Genomic DNA, 22,774 nt, shown 5'->3' with positions numbered 1-22,774 from the left:
TTTTTACACACTTTTATTTAAGTTGCCCTGCTTTGTTTATATTCTTTCAAATCTTTGACGCTTAATATCTACGAAGCCCAACGTGCTGAAATGTGGTACACACGGACTCGTCTTCGCGTGACGATTAAATATTTCATTTAAAGAACCGGTTCCAGGTCCCGCTGATCCTGGGCCTCTGGGATTTTTACTTTAATTGTTGTTGCACCATTTCAAATGTATATTAAAATGATCCAGACTATAATAAACTATTGTTAGTGTCTGGATTGAGGTCTTAGAATCACTATATACATATACAAATTATTTTCACAAGATGAACATGACAGTTTTGGGGAAAACACACGTGCTTCAATGCACACACACTTTTATCTGCCCTCAAAAGTAGAAAATAAATTATCTTGACTCCAGCATTAATTAAAATTTGATGTTCTGAATAAAAGTGGGTGGCTTCCTTTCGATATGTTTTAATATTCTTTTTTGAAAGCTGCCTGCTTTTTACTCAGCACATCAAATTTGATTCATTCCGGGGTCAAAATAATTTATATTATACTTTTGGGTGCAAATTAAAGTGTGTGCATTAAAGCACGTGTATGTCACCAATTTTCTTAAATTATAGTTAAATTTGCATGTTTTCCTGCGTCTCATTTGGTTTAATCTTTGCCGCCCCTCGAGTAGACTACTGTATTTTCCCGCATATAACCCGCGGGGTATACCACTTTTTACAAACAAGACAAGACCCTGCGGGGTATATGGAGGTGCGGCCCATCCCAAAAATATTTTACACGTGTGACATGTCATAACTCGTTTAATTTTTTCATGGTAGGACTATCCACTATGCAACACTTACCTTTGACTTAAGCACTGCTGAATAAACCACTCACACTAAAATTGCACACGTTATCACGTTTTAAATGATTCGAATTGTTTGTACAATGAAACGACAAGACAGTGTTTGAAGTGGGCGCACTTTGTTTACCGGCGACGGGAGAGCTGCGGGGAGAGAGAGGTTGGGGGGAGGCAACGGCGTTACAGTAGTGCCGCTATTGTCTGCGCAGTGCGCAATCTACCAGTGCTAAAACTGTACTCACTTATCTACCAGTTAGGTGTCACTTATTTATTGGACATTTACTTCTGTTACTTATTTACTGTTTTAAGTTCACTCTATTCCGGTTAGTTTGTTTTCTCTGTGCACGTTATGATTTTAATGTTAACAATTGATAGTGGAATGTATTACAAATGTAAACTTCTCATTAATATGATGGAATTAAGCTGCGGTAACGACGTTAAAGATATGAATGCATGCGGGGTATATGGAGGTGCGGGCTATCTGAAATTTGTTTTACACAAAACGCTATTTTTGCGGGGTATATGCGTATGCGGGCTATATGCGGGACAATACGGTACTTGGAGCGCGGAGACTACTGGGGGATATGTGATGATGCAAAGCTGCCCTGTGAGAAGGCCAAGAGATGGCATTAAAGCAATGGATTCCTGAATCGATTTGTATTGAACCTATCCTATCCAAGTACTAGCCAGCCCCAATGCAACAATGGATTCTCATATCTAGCTGTAAAGTACGGACCAGGCTCAGGCTTTACTTGTCTTTTTGACGCGCGACAAGACCGGACACATTCTGTGTGATTTAGTCACAGTGACTATAGATCCATCGCGAGGGTGTTGTAGTGGCGAAGAGTATATACGTACAGTAAAACCTTGGATTGCGAGCATAATTCGTACCGGAAACGTGTTTGTAATCCAAAGCACTCGTGTACCAGTCGCGATCACGTGACGCTCGGGAGTACAAAGCGTCTACACGTACGCTGCTCGTATTGCAAGACCCTCGCTCGTTTATCAAATTAATATTCATTTAAAATGTTTGCTCGTCTTGCAAAACACTCGCAGACCCAAGTCACTCGCAATCCAAGGTTTTACTGTATACATTTTGTATCGTTACGCAGCAGCACCCCCCCCCCCCCCCCCGTGTCTGCCGACTAGCCATGGACAACGCGAGACTCGGCTGTGTGTCTGCACAAGGCGATAGCGGCTTTACGGTCGGCCGGGCGGCTCAGAGGTCAGAGCGCCGCTGAGATCAGCATGTCCCCTGTGCTCGCCCCCCCCCCCCCCCCCCGTCATTAAAAAAAGCTGGGTTCTCAAGTGCAGCGGAGTTGAGGGCCTCAACCCGGTCGCCCGGTCGGCGGCGATTGCAAACAAAACGAGCAAGAAACTTGACCCAATTTCACGGAAACCTAATCGGTGTAACCGGGCACGTCTCGGCCCAGTGTTGGCCGCCCGCCCCTCCGCACTTGAAAAGAAAACCGCTGGCGGGGGTGCGCCGGAGCAAGCGGGCCTGTCGGCACAGTCGGCACAGTCGGCGCACACTGCGCCGCGAAACCCCGGCAGCCCGAGTTCGATTCCCCGGTCACGGCTAATGTCGGCGGCGAGTGACGTCTCTGAATCAATCATGAGACTCCCCCGTCACCCCCCCCCACCCACCCCTTCACCAACCTCCAATGAGCAGCGTGTGTTGGTAAGTCGATGACTGTCTGCACTGATGTGGTGCAGCGCATGCAGTCGTGTGTTCGTAAGTCGAGGACTGCCCCGCGTTGCCCAATGTATGGACAGCCGTGTGTTTGTAAGTAGAGGACCGCCTGCCCCGAAACGAGTGATGTGTGCTGTCCGCAAGTCGAGGACTGACCAGTGAGGGCGCAGGCGACCATGTGTTCGTAAGTCGAGTACTCTGTGCACCTATTGGCGTGCATGAATGGTGACATTGTTCGTAAGTCGATGACTATCCCCGTGAGGATACAATTTGCTCTTGTAGGCCACTGTCCGGCATCTACATCTGCAGAACACGAAGAACCAGTGGCATCTACATCTGCAGACCATGAAGAACCAGTGGCATCTACATCTGCAGAACGTGAAGAATCAGTGGCATCTACATCTGCAGAACATGAAGAATCGGTGGCATCTACATCTGCAGAACATGAAGAACCAGTGACATCTCCATCTGTAGAACGTGAAGAACCAGTGGTATCCACATCTGCAGAACATAAAAAACCAGTGGCATCTACATCTGCAGAACATGAAGAACCAGTGGCATCTACATCTGCAGAACATGAAGAACCAGTGGCATCTACATCTGCAGAACGTGAAGAACCAGTGGCATCCACATCTGCAGAACATAAAAAACCAGTGGCATCTACACCTGCAGAATGTGAAGAACCAGTGGCATCTTCAGAACCAGTGGCATCTACATCTGTAGAACGTGATGAACCAGTGACACCTACAGGAGATAATACAACTTTAAAAGCCATTCTCCGTATTTCGTTTTACACGCCATACAACGTGTTTGGAATCGACAGGAGGAGTTAAGTTGAACTTAGGAACAAATCGACTTCCGAACAGACCTCTGGAACCTAGCTCGTTCGTCAGTAGAGGACATGCCCACAACGAATGATTTACAAGAAATTTACAAGCAATCATTCGTTGTTTGTTCAGCGATTAATACAACAACTACAAAAAAGCACCGCAGTCGGGAGTTATCCAAGCGTTTGCTTTTTTTGTTTGTTTTCCCCCTGAAAGGGACGATTCCCGGTGCGAGGCTATCCTGGAAATTTTTTTTTTATTGTAGGGAGCAATATTGTTACAAGGGGCAGCACGGGCGCGAGAGAGCGATGACACGGGCCCACCCAACTTGGAAGGATAGACGCCAGTAGCCGCGCGAGAGGAAAGTAACCCACGTTGCTCACACTGCTTGGGATGCAGCCGCCGGTGACGTCGGGGGATTTTTGTGTTCGGAGTCATTCACCACCCCTGGGGTTGGCAAGAGTCGCGCGTTCACAAATGTGCTTTGTGAGTGGCGGAGGCTCGAGCCGTGCGCCCGCGCTGCGATCACCGCCCCCCTCGTCATCGCGGGCCTCAGGACGTCACGGGCGCAGCCCGGAGGGAAAAAAGAAAAACTTGCAAAAGAACGAGACGGGAATGCGTGGATTTCTTTGGTTACGATTTCGACCGGTTCCATGCGGCCGTCGCGTGTAACCCGCGCGTGCCCGATGCTTGCCGTTGGTATCGCGACCCGCGTGCGTTGTGATGGTTGCCGAGGTCTGTACAGTGGGACCCCCGATTCCTTTTAACGACGGTGATCGGTTCCGCGACTTGGTCGTGTGTGGGTGATGCATGTTAGAGGCTTAATTCGTTCCGATTGCTTGTGCTCGTTGTGTAACCCCCGTTGTTTACAGGGGGAATGGTCGTTTAGCGAACACGTTGGGCTCTAAATTTTGATTTAAAGCTTTCGTGACTGCAGGGATTCATGTTCTTGGTTCTTTCGGTAAAGTCACGTAGAAGGGAAACAATGAAATGATAAAAATATGAAGCAATAAAATTATCACGACGTTTCGCCGTGACGTCCTGATGATGATTGCTTGTGTTGCAGTCGAAACGTCGTGAGGATTTTATTGTTTTAATATTTTAATCATTTTACTGTTTCCCTTCTACGTGACTTTACCGAAAGAACCAAGAATATACATTGGGCTCTATTGGAGGCTCGTGGTCAGGCGATTAGTAGTTAACAGGGGTGGTCGTTAAGAGGGGTTCTACTCTACACAACTGTACACGACTGTGCTCGACGCTGTCGACCACACTACTACACACTACGCTGCACACTACACATTGGGCTATATGGAGGGCCGTCGTTAAGGGGTGCCCGTCAACAGGGGTTCTCTCCCGTGCCGTGCAATGGCTGTCTGCACCGACGCGGGACGCCGCACGAGACGGAGCCCTCTCACGGCTTATTGGGGCCCGTCCTTGCGGGCACGCCGCGGGACGTTGAAATTGGCTGGGGAGTCTCCCGGAGGCGCATGACCCCCGCCTCGGTCATGCAGCGCGGCCCGCGCGCCAACAGCGGAGTGCGGAGAGCGTCCCTCTCCCCCGGAAGCGCCCTCCGAGTGTCCCTTGAAATTCCCGCCGGGGATCGTTATCTAAAACCTGGAGGAATCCCCAGCAGCTTCTGAAGTCCCTTGTCGCAGATGTCCAGACGGTGCACGGGGTGAGAACGGCACGACAACAACAACAACGACAACAAGCCGGTGCCAAAAGGCACGATAGGGGTGCGAAGTACAAGAGGGGTGAACGAGTCGTCGAAACAAATAAAGACTGAACCACCCTCACCCCCTACCAGGCAAAGCCCGCTGAGGTTTTAATTAATTGTTCAGGAGCGAACCTGGCCGCAAATGACCTGCGTGACAAAGTGGCCCATCGTTCGGGCGTTTATAGCACCGAAATTATCTCGGGTAATCTTCACAGACGTTCACACCTTCCCACGCGCTCCGCTCTTGAGGTTCAGCTCGTAGGCATTCGCAGACAATTTTGTTGTTTGGTAATTTGATTAGTATACGTGCGTGTTTTTTTTTACGTTGCCTGAAACCTCCTAAATTCTACTAAATTAATATTAAGATTTGCATTGAAATGCCAATTTTTGATTATCAGACTTAGAATTGAGCCAATTGCGGTCGATTCCTTCCCTCCACCACCCACTCTGCGCTCCCCCGAATTCATAGTCGCGTGTTTTTTTGCACAGTTATTGCCGACCGGGTTGAGACCATCGACTCCGTTGCGCTTGAGAACCCAGTTTTTTTTTAATGACGGGCGGGCTAGAACAAAAGGACATGCTGATCTCAGCGGCGCTGGATTAGCGGCGCTCTGACCTCTGAGCCGCCCGGCCGACCGTAAAGCCGCTATCGTCTCTGCGTTGTCAACGGTTGGCAGTCACGGTGGGTGATGCCACATTGATTGTTTAACTATTTAATTGGGGGGGGAGGGGGGGGAGGCTTTGCGGTATGTGCGTTTCAAGCATTGTACGTGGCGCTGATTGCAAAGACTCGTGGGTGGGGGTTAAGTTGGGGCGAACTGCGGCTTGAAGAACTTTTGGGTGAACTTCGCGCGCGAAGTCCACCTGAGCACGATGCAAATGCCAAGGTTGGGGAATCAAATATCGCAATGATCGCCGCGTCACGATTTTTGGCTCGTTTCGTATCGTGAGAAATCGCCACGGTGGCAATCCTCGCTGGAAACGCGCGGCGCTAGCTAGCTTTACGTTCCGATTGCTGCTTCGGGGGTTTCGACCGACGCGGGTCAACTTGCCCCCCCCCCCCCCGATCCTCGCGCCCTCCGTTGCGCAGGTGGTGGACGAGCAGATGCTGGTGCTGGACCCCAAGGAGCAGGCGGAGCCCAGCTTCCTACAGGGGCGGCAGCTGCGGCAGCGCAACATGCTGGCGCGCAAGCCCAAGGACCTGCGCTTTGTGTTTGACCGCGTGTTCGACGACACGGCGACGCAGCAGGAGGTGTTTGAGGGCTCCACGCGCTCGCTCGTCGAGGGCACGCTCAACGGCTTCAACTGCACGGGTAACGGGGGACACGCAGCGCGTCCTCACACGTTGCGGGGGGGGGTTCTAGTTTATAACAATACGGGCTCGGTGTTAGTCCGTGGGCACTGTGTACGCGCGTGTGTGTGTGTGTGGGGAGCGGTCTTTGTCTTTGTGTGGGTCATGTGTGTGGGTCTGCGTGTTCTCGAGCGGTAGGGTCGCAGGTCAGCGCGCTTGCGCAACGGACCTGGCGGCCCGAGTTAGGTTTTCCGCTCGCGGTCCGACACCGGTGACGATTACCTGGGCCTCCCCTCGATCGACTCGGCCTGAAATGAGTGTGTAAACATCGCCACTGGGGAGACAAAGGCGGACGGGCGTGGCGTTGGCCGCCCACCCCCTCGTGTGCCGTGCCGGCTTTCACAGGTGCTCGCTGACGGCGTCCGCCCCAACAGTCTGCGACAGGCTACACGGGGGATCTTTGTCTTTTGTTTGTGCATCTATGCGTCCTTTGGGTCTGTAGCTCCTGTGTCAGTCTCTGGGTCCTATGTAACTGTGTATGTTGAACTTCTTTAGCACCGTACGCGCGAGTTTTATGTGTTGTATGCAAGTCTCTGGGTCCTATGTTACCCTGTGGGTCCGATGTGAATCTGTGTTTGGACCCTTGGTCTGTGCCAGAAGCGGAAGGGTGTCATCACTTTTTCGATTTAAAGCTTTTGTGACTGCAAGGATTCATCTTCTTTGGTTCTTTCGGTAAAGTCACGTAGAATGAGAATAAAATAATTAAATAAAATAACACAATAACATTCTCACGACGTTTCGGCCACAACGCAAGCGGCCTTCCTCAGGTGAAAGGAACAGACCTGTCGGGACGACAGAGCTTCAATACCTGTCGGGACGACAGAGCTCTGTCATCCCGACAGGTCTGTTCCTTTCACCTGAGGAAGGCCGCTTGCGTTGTGGCCGAAACGTTGTGAGAATTTTATTGTGTTATTTTATTTTATTATTTTATTCTCATTCTACGTGACTTTACCGAAAGAACTAAAGAAGAGGTACCATCACCGTTAGATTTTTTGCCAGGTGCAACAGACAGCTCTCCCTGGTGGCTGTTACAGGCAGCAGTCCTCCGAAAGCGTCTAGAAACTTCTTTCATATCTAATCCCATACCTACCATCAAAGGTCAACAATTGATGATCAAGGTCGGCCACATTCATTGAGCTTTGCTCCCTATCTGTATTCTAAGTAAAGTGTGTCGGAAGTAGCCGGCCATTCACCAATTATGCCAAAACTTATCAAGGTTGGTTGTGTTAATTATTTTGATGTATGTTATGGATAATATCTCTGGAGAGACCACAAATAGCCCTGCTGGATTTCGTTTTTCTTGCCATGTTATCTTGCGGTCAAGGTCACCACATTTTGGTTGCAAAATAACTATTGGAAGTCTTATGGCAATACAAAGACTCCTCTAGTTATGAACATTTGACTTTCCAACTTTCAGAGACACAAACAAACCTATCTCTGTGTCCCGTTGCCCGTTAGAACCGATAGTCGTAAGTTCAACCGCCGCGCAACAGATGGCTGTGGTGGCATCTACGTCTGCAGAACGTGAAGAACCAGTGGTGTCGCCTTCATCTACATTTTGAAGTCAAGTTGTTACTAGCGGCCTCGCCACACACTTTGGTTCACAATCGTGTAAAAAAAAAAAATGTAACGTTAATAACTACACAGGGTTTGCTTGAAACAAAGTAGTTGTACGTATGTGCCCGTGCTTAAAAATATCTGGCCACCCCCGGAAAAGGCATCTCACACGCGCCCGCACCCCCAGGGGGTGCCCGCGTGTGTGTGATGCGCCCCAGGTTAAGAACCACTGCCCCTAGCGTCTCCCGGTCCTTCGCAACAACGATGGCAACTAAGAATATCGCTGCGGCAGCGGCGACTCGAATGCACGCGGCGCCCGTTGGCACCGTGGCGGGCGCGACTCGAGAGGACGGAGGCGGCCTTCGTGTTCATTTTCTCTTTTGGTTTTGCGCCACAAGTGTTTGCCTACGGAGCGACGGGCTCGGGCAAGACTCACACGATGCTGGGAGCGCCGGGCAACCCGGGCGTGATGTTCCACACCATGGTGAGCCTCTACCGGCACATCAACGACGTCCGGGACGAAAAGCGCTGCGACGTGGCCATCTCCTACCTCGAGGTGCGTTGTTGTTGTGCCGTCGGACGCCTTGTCGCCCGCCCGCCCGCCCGCTGCTTGCTCTCTTGTCTCCCACGCGCTCTCGCTGCACGCGACCCTCAGGATGCAAATCGACCGTTTATACTATGTATGTTCACGTAAGCGTGCACAGCGGCCCCTCGGTTTCCGATGCGATCAATTCGCGATAGTTAGATTGGCGATCCGCCTCCCATTGTTTCTGTTAATGATAAATGTTCGTCAGTTTAACACGTACTGGCGAAACGTCGTACTCAAGATTGTGTACATGTTGTGAATTTGCTCCCCAACACACCGGTGTGCCGTACTCGCAACGAATTTGCATGTTCTGCTTACGTGACAAACCTTACTAATTGGCTGTGTCGGGTGGTTTGCGGGTTTCACGACACATTTACATTCACGCGATTTAACCCAACAAAACTTGCATTATGGGTAGATGTTCGATTAACGATCATGTTTAACGATTTCACGCCGACCCGACAATTTTCGGCCAATCGGAGCGCTCCTAAGTGGACTTGGCAGCAGACATGTTCTTTGGTTTTATTCGGTAAAGTCACGTAGGTAAATTAAAACAAAATAACTTTACCGAATAAAATCAAAGAATATGAATCCTTGCTGTCACGAAAGCTTCAAATCCAGAATTAGAAGCAGACCTCAGCCAATCAGCGAGCCGTCCCTTTTATGGGCGTTTTGAGAGCAACCGGCCTGCAAGCTTTTCTTAGCCTAACGTGATAATGTTTATTTTATGCTCTATTTATTGACCGTTCATCCATGTGTCTATCAATATTAATGTTTTTTTTAGATGTGGTTATGTTTTTTTGTGTTTTAAATTTGTTCATGGGCATACATGAACATGCAAATACATAAAAAATATCCGGCTTTAAAAAGTTACCGTATTTACTGTACCGTACTTACCACTCCAATCTCGAAGAGACTCCATGGGGTGATGTATATATGTGCAGCATTTTCATTATTTAACGTGTATGTATGTAGTGTGGAATGTACCATTTGTAATATTTAACACTGAAACCAAGTTATATGTAGGATTTGTACGTAGTAAGTTGTATGTAGTACGTAGTAGAGTTTATATGTTGTGAGTAAGTTGTATGTAACCTATGTAATATTTAACACTGATATTAAGGATCGCTACTTTTGTTTTTGTAACGCTACGCGGTGTCCATCGCCGGACTGGGTAACAGCCTTTGGAGCGGATTTGCTGGTTTTGCCGGATCGGCCCGGGACTGCCGGATAATGTTGGAAGCAGCACGGATAATTGCGCAGCGCCGGATAATTATCGATGACCGACCGTGCTCAGCAATCATCGCCACCCTTCCCCCCCTCCGCTGGGAAAACTTGGAATGACCCTTCTGAAAGAAAATACAGTCACGAGACTCAGTGAGGCTTTCCTGGGTAAACAAGCAGAGTCGTAATAGGTAATGATTCATTATTTACTTGGTCGTTATAAAGCTGTGAAGTGTGAACAAAGCGTCTCGGGTGTTAATTGCGTGTGAATGTAATTATAATGTAGCAATGTTGAATAATTTAATAACTTATTATGACCTAAATTGCAGGTAGGGTCTACGCGGACAAGTTAATTAAAATACTCAAAACTATTTTTTTTACTTTGCCAAGCAAGGCCCCACTGAGCTATGTAGGGAGCTCTTTTTTTAGAAGCTACCTGGCTATCACAAATGGTAGCTAAAAGATGCACACGACCACAGGCCGAACATGCAAACTCCAAATATGCAGCAGGCATCAGAGTTGGGAACGAATCCACGACCTCTTGCGTACCGCGCGAGGTAGTTAACATCTAGCCACCGTGGTGTTGAGAGAGAGATACAGACGCAGACTCTGAATATCCAGCAGGCGTCGTCAGGGTCGAGATCGAACCCACGACCTTTTGCGTACCAGGCCAGGTCGTTAACATCTCCTAGCCACCGTGGTGTTGAGAGAGAGATACAGACGCAGACTCTGAATATACAGCAGGCGTCGCCAGGGTCGAGATCGAACCCACGACCTCTTGCGTACCAGGCGAGGTCGTTAAAATCTCCTAGCCACCGTGGTGATGATGATGAGAGAGACACGCATACTCCAAATATACAGCAGGCGTCGCCAGGGTCGAGATCGAACCCACGGCCTCTTGCGTACCAGGCGAGGTAGTCGACATCTAGCCCATGCGAACGTTGAGCGACGGTGCCGCGGCCGTTGTGACCGACGCACGTTCCCCCCCCCCCATCCCCCCCCCCCCGCCTCTCCCTCCCCAGGTCTACAACGAGCAGATCCGAGACCTGCTGATCCCGTCGGGGCCCCTGGCCGTGCACGAGGACCCCCAGAAGGGCGTGACCGTCAAGAATCTCACGCTGCACCAGGTGACGAACCCCAGCCCCGCGCCCACGGCACTGGTGTGCAGGTTTGCGGCCGTTACAAACCGGGGAGGGTGGGGGAGGGGAAGTTTCCTCCCCTCCCCCCTCCTACCCCCCCCCCGCCCCTCCTCCCACCCACCCCCCCCCCCCCCCCGCCCCCCCCCCCCCCCCTCCGGTAATCGCGCGAGACATAAAGGTTTTGCCCCGGCTTGTGCCGTGCAGATTGAAATTTAAAAAAAGTTAAGTCGATGTCGAGCCTCAGGTTTGCCGCCCACCCCCTTTTGTCTGTTGCGGTTGCACCCGATTCAAGAGCCGAATGGCTCACAGGGCTATACCAAAAGAAATGAAACTACGAACTAACTATGAACTATGATGTGCAGAGGAAGGTGAAGTTGTGAGTAAGCCCTCCCCCCCCCCCAACACCCTTCCAAAACACGTCCGGCGAATGTGGTCGCTCCAGTGCTGCTGCGGCCGCCTCTGCAGTACAGTGGTTGCAATGTCCATAGAGCGGCGGGGCGGAGCTTGGTTGATGTTGACTGGCGTGGCTCTGCCGCTGGCCACTTGGTGGGCCGAGTCGTCTGCAGGAACGGGAGCAGTGAAGTGTTATCGCTGCGCGCGTGCGTTGATCGGTAATGTATAGTAGTGTGTAGTGTAGCGCGTAGTGAATAGTGTATAGTAGTGAAAAGTGTATACAAGTGTCGTGTATAGTAGCGTGAAGTTGAACCCCTCTTAACGACCACCCCTGTTACCGTCTAATCGCTTAATGACGGGCCTCCATAGAGTACAATGTGTGGTCTGTAGTATATTTGTGTATAGTGTAGTCTATAGTATAATAGTGTATAGTGTAGTCTATAGTATAGTCGTGTATAGTGTAGTCTATAGTATAATAGTGTATAGTGTAGTGTATAGTGTAGTCTATAGTATAGTAGTGTATAGTGTAGTCTATAGTATAGTAGTGTATAGTGTAGTCTATTGTATAGTGTAGTGTATTGTGTAGTCTATAGTATAGTAGTGTATAGTGTAGTGTATAGTGTAGTCTATAGTATAGTAGTGTATAGTGTAGTGTATAGTAGTTTCGTGTATAGTGTAGTGTATAGTGTAGTGTGTATTGTATAGTATATAGTGTAGTCTATAGTATAGTAGTGTATAGTGTAGTCTATTGTATAGTGTAGTGTGTAGTGTATAGTATAGTAGTGTATAGTGTAGTCTATAGTATAGTAGTGTATAGTAGTGTAGTGTTAAGTGTAGTCTTTAGTATAATAGTGTAGTGTATAGTGTAGTCTATAGTATAGTAGTGTATAGTGTAGTGCATAGTAGTTGTGTGTATAGTGTAGTGTATAGTAGTTTAGTGTGTAGTGTATGTAGTGTATAGTGTAGTGTATAGTGTAGTGTATAGTAGTGTATAGTGTATAGTAGTGTATAGTGTAGTGTATAGTGTAGTGTATAGTAGTCTATAGTGTAGTGCCTCCATAGAGCCCAATGTATTCGCTTACCGACCATTCCCCTGTTAATGACGGGCTGTTGTAGGTCCAGTAAATGTTAATTAATGCATCCATTAACCATGTTTCTTTTAATATTACCTGTTTATTATTATGATGTTAGTGTCTTTATGTATTAATATCCATTGTTTGAATATGATAAAGTACCTTCATCTGGTGAAAAAGGGTAACTTCGGATGCTATCGGAACGCATTAAGCCTTCAGTACTCGCTTAAAGACCGAACCGTCGTTAAGAACCACTTGCATTCGTGTTTTTTTGGCATAGAGATCCGCGGAAAATGGATATATTTGGATTACCCGCGATCGTGTATTATCCGCGCGGCCGTCCTCCCCGTCAATTAGCGCAGATTACCGAGAGTCTCCTGTACACACGCGCGCACACGCGCACACACGCGCACACACAGACGCGTACGTAAAAAATGAATCCCGTTCCCGCGTCTCGGTTTTCCGAGCGAGCCGCTTGGGAGAAGCGGCCGGTGCTGCCGCCGCTGTCGTTTTCTCTCTCTCCCCGCGAGGGTTGTTGACCTTTCCCGCCCGCCCGCCCGCCCGCCTCCCTGCGAACTGCAGCAGCCAAGCGCCTAAAACCGCGGACAGCTTCTTGAGATGCTCAGACATTCGGTATAGTTTGGTGCGGGCGGGCGGGCGGGCTGGGCTGGGCTGGTTTGGTGGTTGTTCATGAGATTTGGGCGCAAGCGTTGAACTGTTCCCGATGACAGATGTTGTGGAACCGCGCCCCCCCCCTCTTCTCGGTCGGATTCATTTTAAGACGCTCGCAAACCCAGACGTCCGGGCAAAACCAGGGGGGTGGATGTTCCAGGTAAGAAATGTTTTAACGTGAGAAGAGAAGAAATGCTTTAATTTAACGAGCAAAATTTTGTTTTTTTAATTCCTCGGCGCGACGGCGACGCTGACGTCCACGTGACGCCCGCCGTTTTTGGCAGGAGATGGACTCGGACGCTTCGCTTTTTTCGGACGCGCTTCTGGGGGGGGAAAAAAACAAACTGGTTTTCGGATCGATCCTAAAACTGGAGGGGACGTTCCACTAATAGGAAGTCACTAATAGGACGTCACCGATGACGTCATCTCCTGCTGCAGGATCGATCCGAAGCAGTGTTTTTGTCGGGGTGCGTCCGGGATTTCTCTTCCCAAGTCCTGATTCTCGAATTTTTTTTTTTAAACTCGGATTGTCAATCCGAGAAATAGGAACACGCATTCCACCCCCCCCTCCCCGGCCGTGTTGTGTCATGTAAAGTACAGCCCTTGGGTCAGCCGGGTGCAGGCTTCCCCCGCGAGTTTTGGCCCTGTCCACTTTCCTTTTTTGACCATACTTCACCACGTTGGTCAGTGCCGGGATGGCGAAGTGGCGGGTGGGAGGGGGGGGGTGGGGGTTGGTGGGCAGGACTGGCTCGGCCGTCCGTCGGCCGCGGCCGGAAATCTCAGGCCACCGGCGGCCAGCTTGGCTCGGAGTCCACGAGCCGCGACCTTTTCGCCCCTTCACCCTGTGCCTTCGGACGCTATAACCATGCTTCGAATTAACATCACAGCACGCTCCACGCGTCTTCACTCGCACGTGCGTCTCCGTGTTCTGTAAGCACGCGACGAATTTACGTCGTCAGCCCTCCGACTCCCTCCCTCCCCTCCCCTCCCCTCTCTCCCTTCCCTCCCTCCCTCCCTCCCCTCCCCTCCCTCCCTCGAGTGCTGCTTCTATTCATTTCGTCCCTCCGGTGGGATACGCGCGCGCCCGCCCGCTGCACCTTTGCGCTCAGTAATTTAGCACGAGTCTCAAATGTTTTTTTTTCTTTCCCCAACGCTCGAAGCGCGGGATCGTGAGCGCAGAGACTCGGCTTGCATTTGCGAGTTGGCGAAGGACCGTTATTTCGCGCGGGCGGCGCACGCCGCTGATTTTTCGAATGCACCCGCAGCCCTCCGTCAGTCCACTGCCGGACGAAGTTTCTCTTCCTCTTGCCACGTCGGTCACAGGGGGCGGCGTTGGGGGGGGGGCGGGGGGTGGGGGGGGGGCAGCGTTTGGTTATATCTAACCGCACAGGTCGGCGCGTGCCCGTGAAGGGCGGACGGGGAAGCCCCAGGACCGGTTCAGATATCGCCTTCACCGCGCCCCACCTTCCTTTAGCGGTTGCAGGCCTCACCCCGGACCGGTTGCGCACAAGCTAAGTGGCAGGAAAACCGTGGGCCCGGCCTCGCAAATCCGGCAGCGCGCCGCGCCGCTCCGCCGCGCCGCTCCGCCGTGCCGCTCCGCCGTGCCGCTCCGCCGTGCCGCTCCGCCGTGCCGCTCCGCCGTGCCGCTCCGCCGTGCCGCTCCGCCGTGCCGCTCCGCCGTGCCGCTCCGCCGTGCCGCTCCGCCGCGCCGCTCCGCCGCGCCGCTCCGCCGCGCCGCTCCGCCGCGCCGCTCCGCCGTGCCGCTCCGCCGCGCCGCTCCGCCGTGCCGCACGTACCGCGAGCGGTCGCAGCGCTCCGGGGGAAAGACAACTTTCTCGTTTCGGGCTCGTGGCGGGGGCCGGTTGGGACGCTCGTGTCTGCCGCGTTCGAGATGAAAACCTGCTCCGTGGGCGGAGTTGCTGTTGTTTTGATTGCTAGCCCCTCCCCTCCCCCGCCCGCCCGCCGCCCCCACCCTCTCCCCCCCACCCACCACCACCACCACCACCACCGCGCGCGCACCCTGGCACCCGCTCCCGCCGCTTTCCCGCTCGGCGTGTAATGAGCTCGCCAGATGCGGACAGCAGAGGTCAGCCTTTCATGTGCGGGGCGGCGCGATCGGAGGTTTTTTGCGTCATGGCGAGCCCTCCGACGCCGGGGTGGTGCGTCACGAGCCATCGACCCAGGCGGCTGGAGGCTTAACCCCCTCCCGGCCCGCGCGGCAAAACCGACAACGGCCACGAGTCGGGGCGGGCGGGCGGGCCTCAAGCGCCCCTGTTCTGTGTTGTCGAGCTCCGGCACGCGAGCTCGTTTGCCGTCGCACTTCCCTTGCGGACGTCGGCGGCCGGGCCCTTGGCCTCGCTCGCTCGCGACGCAACGCTCCGGGGGTGGATGCCGCTGTTTAACCGGCGTCTTGTGTCTCCCCCCCCCCCCCCCCCGCCCGTCCGCCGTCCGCGATAAATACAGTGACCCACATTTTGTCATTTGTAGGGCGGCAGCTGTCAGTGCGGGAGGTGGGTGACGACTGGCGGAGGGGGGGAGGGGGGGGGGAAGAAATGAGAGTGCAAATCCTGCCGTGTTGGCGCTTAATTTAATCCCGGGTCCTCGGGGGACTGCTTGTGAATGGGTTAAGAGCACGGCCTCGTTAGCGAGCTCGGCGGAGTGTGCGCGTCCCGCGTGTTAGCGCCGCCGTGCGTGGCGGCGAGGGAGACTCCGCCCTTGACGACGTCGCCGGCACGCTCGTAGATTAGTCGACTCGCGCGCTCGCTGGCCCTCTGGCTCGCTGGCTCGTCGACTTGCACGGCCGTCTGGCTCGCTGGCTCGTCGACTTGCACGGCCGCTGGCTCTGGCTTGCTGGCTCACGGACTCGCACGCTGGCTCTCTGGCTCGCATGTTCGCACGCTCGCTCGGTTCACTGCAGCAGAAGGAACAAATATGTCAGCTCGGCGGGCGAGCAAGCAAGGGTTCGGGCGGGCGGGCAGGAGTTGTTTAAAGTGAACCGAGAGGGAACATCCTTTGGAAAAAAAAGTGACGTTCCGTTTGAGACTGAAGCTATAACTAACAAAGAGAGCGGCTCCGTTGTGACTAGCTCAGACGATTCGAGCCGACGGAGGACCGCAAACTCAGAGCGATCTGGGTTTCGTCAAAAAACGGAATTGGTTTGAGGCCCCCTAGAATGTGGATTCTCGAACGTGGATGCCGCTATGCTCTCCGGAGGAATGTGTGGATTTGTAGCCTGATGCAGGCGCTGTGGAAGTATTTCTGAAAAAGAAAAAAAAATATCTAAGAATGTTAAACTTAATGAACGGGAAATTAAATCTGGGGAAGCAAAGCTTCAAAGTGGTGGGAGGAGAAGGAAAAAATGCGTACAATTTATCTGAAATGAAATAATGAAAAGTGGACGTAATTTTCGAATGAAAATTGTAATATGGCCTGGAAATTGAAATATCACGTGGCGGGTGGGCGGGGGTGGTGGTGGTTGTGGGTAATGTCTCTTGCCGATGTCAGAGATTAAGGCTTCTGGGAAGATCCCTGCTTGTGCCATGAGGTTGAGCTCTCCGCGCAGTGTTGCGCCGTGGGTGGCCGGGCGGATTGCCTTGACGGTTGACCACGAGGGTGGACCGACCGGCAAGAGGGCACCATATTCATTTATTTTTTACACATTTTCTGAGCGCGCCAGCACCCCCCCCCCTCCCCCCCCCCAAGGGTCCAAAATGTCAAGTGGCCAGCAACAAACGGCACTGTCAAAGATGTAACGGATGAAAAGTGTTGCGCGTATTATAGATTTTTATTTATTTATGGGGGTTATTGAGGCTTGGCGCGGGGGGGGGAGGGAGAGAGACGATGGGAGCGGTGGAGCGATGCGAGGGCATAAGCAGAAAGTGTGGTGACCTGCGGTGTGGTGAGTGGATGGGTCAGTGGGTGGATGAGTGCGTTGCCGTGACCTGCAGTGTGGTGGGTGGGTGAGTGGGTGTATTGCTGTGACGTGCAGTGTGGTGGGTGGGTGGGGGGATGAGCGAGTGGGTGGGTAAGCGAGCGTGTTGCTGTGACCTGCATTGTGGTGAGTGAGTGGGTGGGTGAGTGGGTGTATTGCTGTGACCTGCATTGTGGTGAGTGGGTGGGTGGGCGAGTGGGTGAGTGACCTGCAAGTGTGGTGATTAAACACCGCGTGGATGCGAGGACACGGGGGTCCGTCTGTTCGACTGAGTCCTCAACCTGGTTGGTTGGAGGAATCGATGAGTGAAGCTCACGGGGGAATAGTTAACCGTAGTAATAGCTACGGGAGCGTGATGATGAGGACCAACAGCTGACTGCCTGTACTGCAGGCGATCCGAGTGTCGTGTCTGACAGCTGGCTGCCCATCAGAGCAGGTCGTCTGTGGGGGCGGGGTGGGAGGGGGTAGTTGTCAAAGGGGTCGGCACGCAGTGAGGTACGTGCGCCTCTGTGTGTGTGTGTGTGGTCCCAGGAGGGCGGCTGGCGCTCGCCGTCCTAAGCCTTCGTGCGAGCGTTTGTGCGTGCATGCGTGCGTGCGAGCGTGCGTGCGTGCGAGCGAGCGTTGCGAGGGTTCGTGCCCGCGCCGCCAGGAGTCTTGCCAGCCTCTGCCGCCGCCGCGTCGATCAAAGCCGGGGCGGCACGGCACCAGGGCCTGGCGGCGGGCTCAGAATTGGCATCGCGGCGCCGCCGCGGCAAACGAACGTGAAATCGCCGGCGCTGTGTCGGGCGGGCGGGCGGCTCGACGCGGGGCTGACATCGGCGTTCTGCTCACCGCGCTGCCGTTAGAATTTAATTCAAAGGGATTTGGGGCGATGGCCGCGTGGGGCTGTGCTCGTCGGCTTTCCACGGCGCGTCTCTTTAATGAAAGCAGCCCACGTCTGGCTCTCTCGAGTCTCCCCCGCTTCGCGCGCGTTTGTGTGTGTGTGTGTGTGTAAGCACGGCGTTACAATCAAAGAATACGATATCAATGCCGGCGGCGGCGGCGGCGGCGGCGGCGGCGGGGGGGAATTGCTTGAGAAGTAATATTGTGCCGGCTTGTTCGGCTTTAAGGTCTGAGCTCTTGGGCATTGAGCCGTGTAGATATTTTACGTGTGTGTGTGTGTGTGTGCGTGTATCAGCGTGCGAGTGTGTGTAACCTGCGCGCGGGTTTGTGCAAAGGTGGCGTACATTCACGCCTGCACGTTAACCAGAATGTACAATTGTCGTGCACACTAGCGGCATTGCAGGTAAAAGCCGTCGTGAATTGTCAGCTGTCCCCCCCCCCCCCCCCCCCCCGGGTCTCCCTTTGTGCAGTGAGCGACGCCGCAAAATCTCACTGCAGAAAACTTTCAGTGGGGCTTCACGTTCACCGCGTAGTGGTGAGAATAATAATGGCGGATTTAATAGTAATAATAATGACGGATTGTGCGGTTAATACTGACGGATAGAAATAATGACGGATAAAAATAATGACTGACGGATAATAATGACTGACGGATAATAATGACTTGTAATAATGACTTATAATACTGATGGATAAAAATAATGAGATGGATAAAAATAATGACTGACAGATAATAATGGCTGATAATAATGACTTATAATAATGACGGATAATACCGATGGATAAAAATAATGACGGATAAAAATAATGACTGACGGATAATAATGACTGATAATAATGACGGATAATACTGATGGATAACAATAATGACAGATGAAATGATGGATAATAATAATGACGGATAATTCTGGCGAATAATAATGACGAATAATAATAATGACTGGATAATCATGAAGGATTTTCTCGTTTCTGAACAAGCTCCCTGGCCAGGTGGCTTCAGCGGCAGAGAGAGCGGCTTGCAATTGGAAGGATCCTCGGTTCGAATCCTGCTTTGGAGGGTCTGCTCGGCCCATCATCCCTCCCGGGGTCGATAAAATAGAGGACCGCTTTTTTTTTCGTGGACGTCAGCAGCGGTCGCCTTGTGGGGATGGACTCCCTCCCATCATAGAAATGTGGATTTTTTTGTCAAATTAGCTCCATGCCTCATAGGAAATTTGACAATGGCATGGCCCTTGGGAGGAGATAAATAGTGGTAAGTGCAAACATCTTGATTGAAGTTATAACAGACGAGAGTTATTACATATTTTGAATTGAGAAGGCTGATTATAAGAGCTTGCTCTGAAGAAATGGTTGGTGGGAATTGCGGAGCAGAAAGCCAAGTGTGGTGACCTGCAGTGTAGAGAGTAGGTCAGTGGGTGAGTGGGGGGTGGGTCGAGTGGGGTGAGTAGGTCAGTGGGTGGGTGGGTGAGTGAGTAGGTCAGTGGGTGAGCGGGTGGGTGGGTGGGTGAGTGGATGAGTGGATGAGTGATTAGGTCAGTGGGTGAGTGGGTGGGTGAGTGAGTGAGTAGGTCAGTGGGTGAGTGGATGAGTGGGTGGGTGAGTGGGTGGTTGGGTGAGTGGGTGGGTGGGTTGGTGAGTGGGTGGGTTGGTGAGTGGGTGGGTTGGTGAGTGGGTGAGTGAGTGAGTGGGTGGGTGAGTGAGTGGGTGGTTTGGTGGGTGGGTGAGTAGGTGAGTGGGTGGGTGAGTGGGTGGGTTGGTGAGTGGGTGAGTGAGTGGGTGAGTGAGTGGGTGGGTGAGTGGGTGGGTGGGTGAGTTGTGACCTGCAGCGTGGTGGTGTTGTGGGTTGGTGAGTGGGTGAATGGGTGGGTGGGTGGGTGAGTGGGTGGGTGGGTGAGTTGTGACCTGCAGCGTGGTGGTGGGGATGAGTTGTGGGTGGGTGTGTGGGTGGGTGAGTGGGTGTGTGGGTGCTTGAATGGGTGTGTGGGTGGGTGGGTGAGTGGGTGGGTGGGTGAGTGGGTGGGTGAGTGAGTGAGTTGTGACCTGCAGCGTGGAGGTGTGGTGGTGGGGGTGTGGGTGGGTGGGTGAGTGGGTGGGTGGGTGGGTGAATGAGTGGGTCAGTGAGTGGGTGAGTGGGTGGGGTGAGTGGGTGGGTGGGTGAGTGAGTGGGTGGGTGGGTGAGTGAGTGGGTGGGTGGGTGGGTTGGTGAGTGGGTGAGTTGTGACCTGCAGCGTGGAGGTGTGGTGGTGGGGGTGTGGGTGGGTGGGTGAGTGGGTGGGTGGGTGGGTGAATGAGTGGGTCAGTGAGTGGGTGGGTGGGTGGGTGAGTGAGTGGATGGGTGGGTGAGTGAGTGGGTGGGTGAGTGAGTGAGTGGGTGGGTGGGTGAGTTGTGACCTGTGGTATAGTGGTGGTTGAACATAGCGTGGGTGAGCTGGGGCAGTTATTCTGGTAGGACCGACTCCTTAATTACGGGTGAAGGGATCCAGTTAAGTGAATGGAAACGGCAACCATGGTAGTAGCAAAGGAAGCGTGACGAGGAAGCAACTGGCACCTCCGCCGAGCGAGTGAGTGCCGGAGCATCGGTCGCACCGGACGCTCTGCTCCGTAGAATTATGCCCCCTCGCAGCGAGCAGACCTTGACATAAATCGGCATTTAGCTCCCGAACGTGGAGTTCGCCGTGAGCAAGATGCCCGAGTAGAACGCCAGCCATTGATGCCCTCTCCCCCCCCGTGATCTGACGGATCGTCACGTTTCGCGGCCGCGGCTCGGGTGAGGATTCAACTCCCTTTCTCGCTCTCTGGTGAATGTGTAGCGGGGCCTCCGGTGGCTACTGGGGTCAAGCGTGTGAACCCGTGACATGGCTAGGTATAGAAATGGACAGCAGTCGGCTCTTTTTTTTTTTGACTCGCTTTGATCTGACGGCTATATTGCGAGCGTCGGGAATTGAATTTGGATTTGAATCAATCCACGCATCGGTACACCCCTAATTATTAATACGAGTGTGCTTTTGGCGATGTGTGAGGCTTATTGCAAGGCTTATGCGGAGGCGATGTGTGTTCAATGCTTGAATCCTGAGTTATTATTATTACTAGTTGAGTGGGATATTACGCTGTATGCCGAGGCTGTATAACCCACAATATGCCCGCTGCCCTGTCTAGGATAGCGTGGGGATCGGTTGACTACAATGCAGTCTGCTGTGGGGGGCTGTGATGCATTTGGTAGTACGCAGAGTGCAGACAAATCCGTTGTGCCGTACTTGTACGTTCCCATTCGCCCTGTGCTCCCCGTGCCTTCACCGATGGGTGCGGTGGAGTACGGTCGAATAACCCCCCCCCCCCCATCACCCCCAGGGATGCTGGGGAGGAAGGCCCCCCTCATCCTGCAGTGGATTGATTGAAAGAGAACAAACATAATCTCGCGAGAGTCCTCAGAATCGTGAAGCCGTTCCCGTCCTCTTGGCGTTTCACGGCATTGCCGATACGCGGAGGGCACCGCAGAGACGCCGCGGTCGGCGCTGTCGTCACAGTCGCGGTGGGTGGGTGGGGATGTGGGGGGGGGGGGTGGGTGCAGGGCAATGTTGCCATGTGTAATTTGCGGATGAATTTGACACGTAGGAACAATTTTTTGTTTTTATTTTACCGGGTAAGGCCCCCCCCCACACTGAGCCACATCGAGCTATTTTTCAGAAGCGACCCTGCACATCACAAATGACAGCTCAACGAAGTGGCGGCCGACCATCATCACGTGGGCATTTAGAGCGGCAGCGGAAGACTCTTAAACGCGTGGTGACGTCGACGATGAATGTGGATGGGTGAAAACCGGTAGGACCCGGAGAAAAATCCACGCGACCGCGGGGAGAGAGAGGCACCGCCAACTCCAAACATGCAGGCATCAAGGGTGGGGATTGAACGCACGGACCTCCTGTATACCAGGCGAGGTTGTTAACATCTCCTGGCCACCGTGGCATCCCACAGCGGCGGAGAGAGAGACACGCAAAACTCCCAATTGCACAGCAGGCATCGGGGTCTGGATCGAAACCACGACCACCTGTATACCAGGCGAGGTAGTGAACATCTCCTAGCCACCGTGACAAAACACCCCCCCCCCCCAACAATTTTTTGGCGAACGACATCACGTGATCGCTGGCGGTGCCGCGCGGTCGGTGCGCCCGCTCGCAGCGTCTAACCAAGGTGGTGGGGGGGAGGGAATCGAACCTGGAACCTCCGGGCGCCTCGCGCAGCGCCTCTCTGACAAAAGGCGCGACGCAAACCCGATGCATTATTAAACACAAAATGAGATTCTGTATGAGATTGACGGGAGGCCAAATACGGAGAAGGGCGCGCGGGGGGGGGGGATGGGGTGGGGATGTTGGGCGAACGGCGGGATGAGCGGTCGGGCAGCGTCCCGGGCGGCGAAGGGGCCGCGCTGCGAGCGGGACGAGGCCTCACGATGAAAGGGGGAGCGTGGGGAGAAGCCAGTGGAGACGTCTGGCTCGGGATGACGGGCACAGGGGCGGTGGGGACTCCGAAAGGAGTCGTGGAAGCGCGGCCGCGCGAAAGACCCCGGCGGAATTTCTGTCGCAGGACCGCCACCGCCACCCCCTCACCCCCTCCCAGTTGACCATCAGGATGGGGGGCTGTCTCGAACAGTTAACCGAAACGATGGGCCGTGCAACTGCAGGCTTATTAGAGATGTACCGTCTTAATGGCCGACAATTCGGAGTTCAGTCTCCAGGCTAACAATGGCAATGGGCTGATTCAGGCCAGCCTAGCGTCCGGAGTTCATCTCCCTGAGCCACCTCTGGTCCCCCCCCCCCCGCCCCAGGTCCGGGTGACCTTGAGCGGACTCTCTTTCGATCCCGAAATGGACGTTCGCAACCCCGTTT

General features: G+C 53.2%; 1 protein-coding gene across 1 annotated transcript in view; it reads left to right on the top strand.

Annotated features, from left to right (window-relative positions):
• The window catches only part of LOC116956416 (kinesin-like protein KIF18A), a 144,521-nt gene that overhangs the window by 8,536 nt on the left and 113,211 nt on the right, over positions 1–22,774 (top strand). The window contains exons 3-5 of the mRNA XM_076054261.1: positions 6,174–6,396; positions 8,390–8,547; positions 10,824–10,928. Coding sequence (XP_075910376.1) covers positions 6,174–6,396; positions 8,390–8,547; positions 10,824–10,928 — 486 coding nt within the window. The remainder of the gene's footprint in view (positions 1–6,173; positions 6,397–8,389; positions 8,548–10,823; positions 10,929–22,774) is intronic.

The sequence above is a fragment of the Petromyzon marinus genome, chromosome 65 (genome assembly GCF_048934315.1).
Source record: "Petromyzon marinus isolate PM22_M1 ecotype Great Lakes invasive population chromosome 65, UKy_Petmar_22M1.pri1.0, whole genome shotgun sequence".
NCBI classification, from domain to species: Eukaryota; Metazoa; Chordata; class Hyperoartia; order Petromyzontiformes; family Petromyzontidae; genus Petromyzon; species Petromyzon marinus.
Note: the sequence above shows the minus strand (reverse complement) of the source record. Positions and strands in the feature narration are given on the sequence as shown.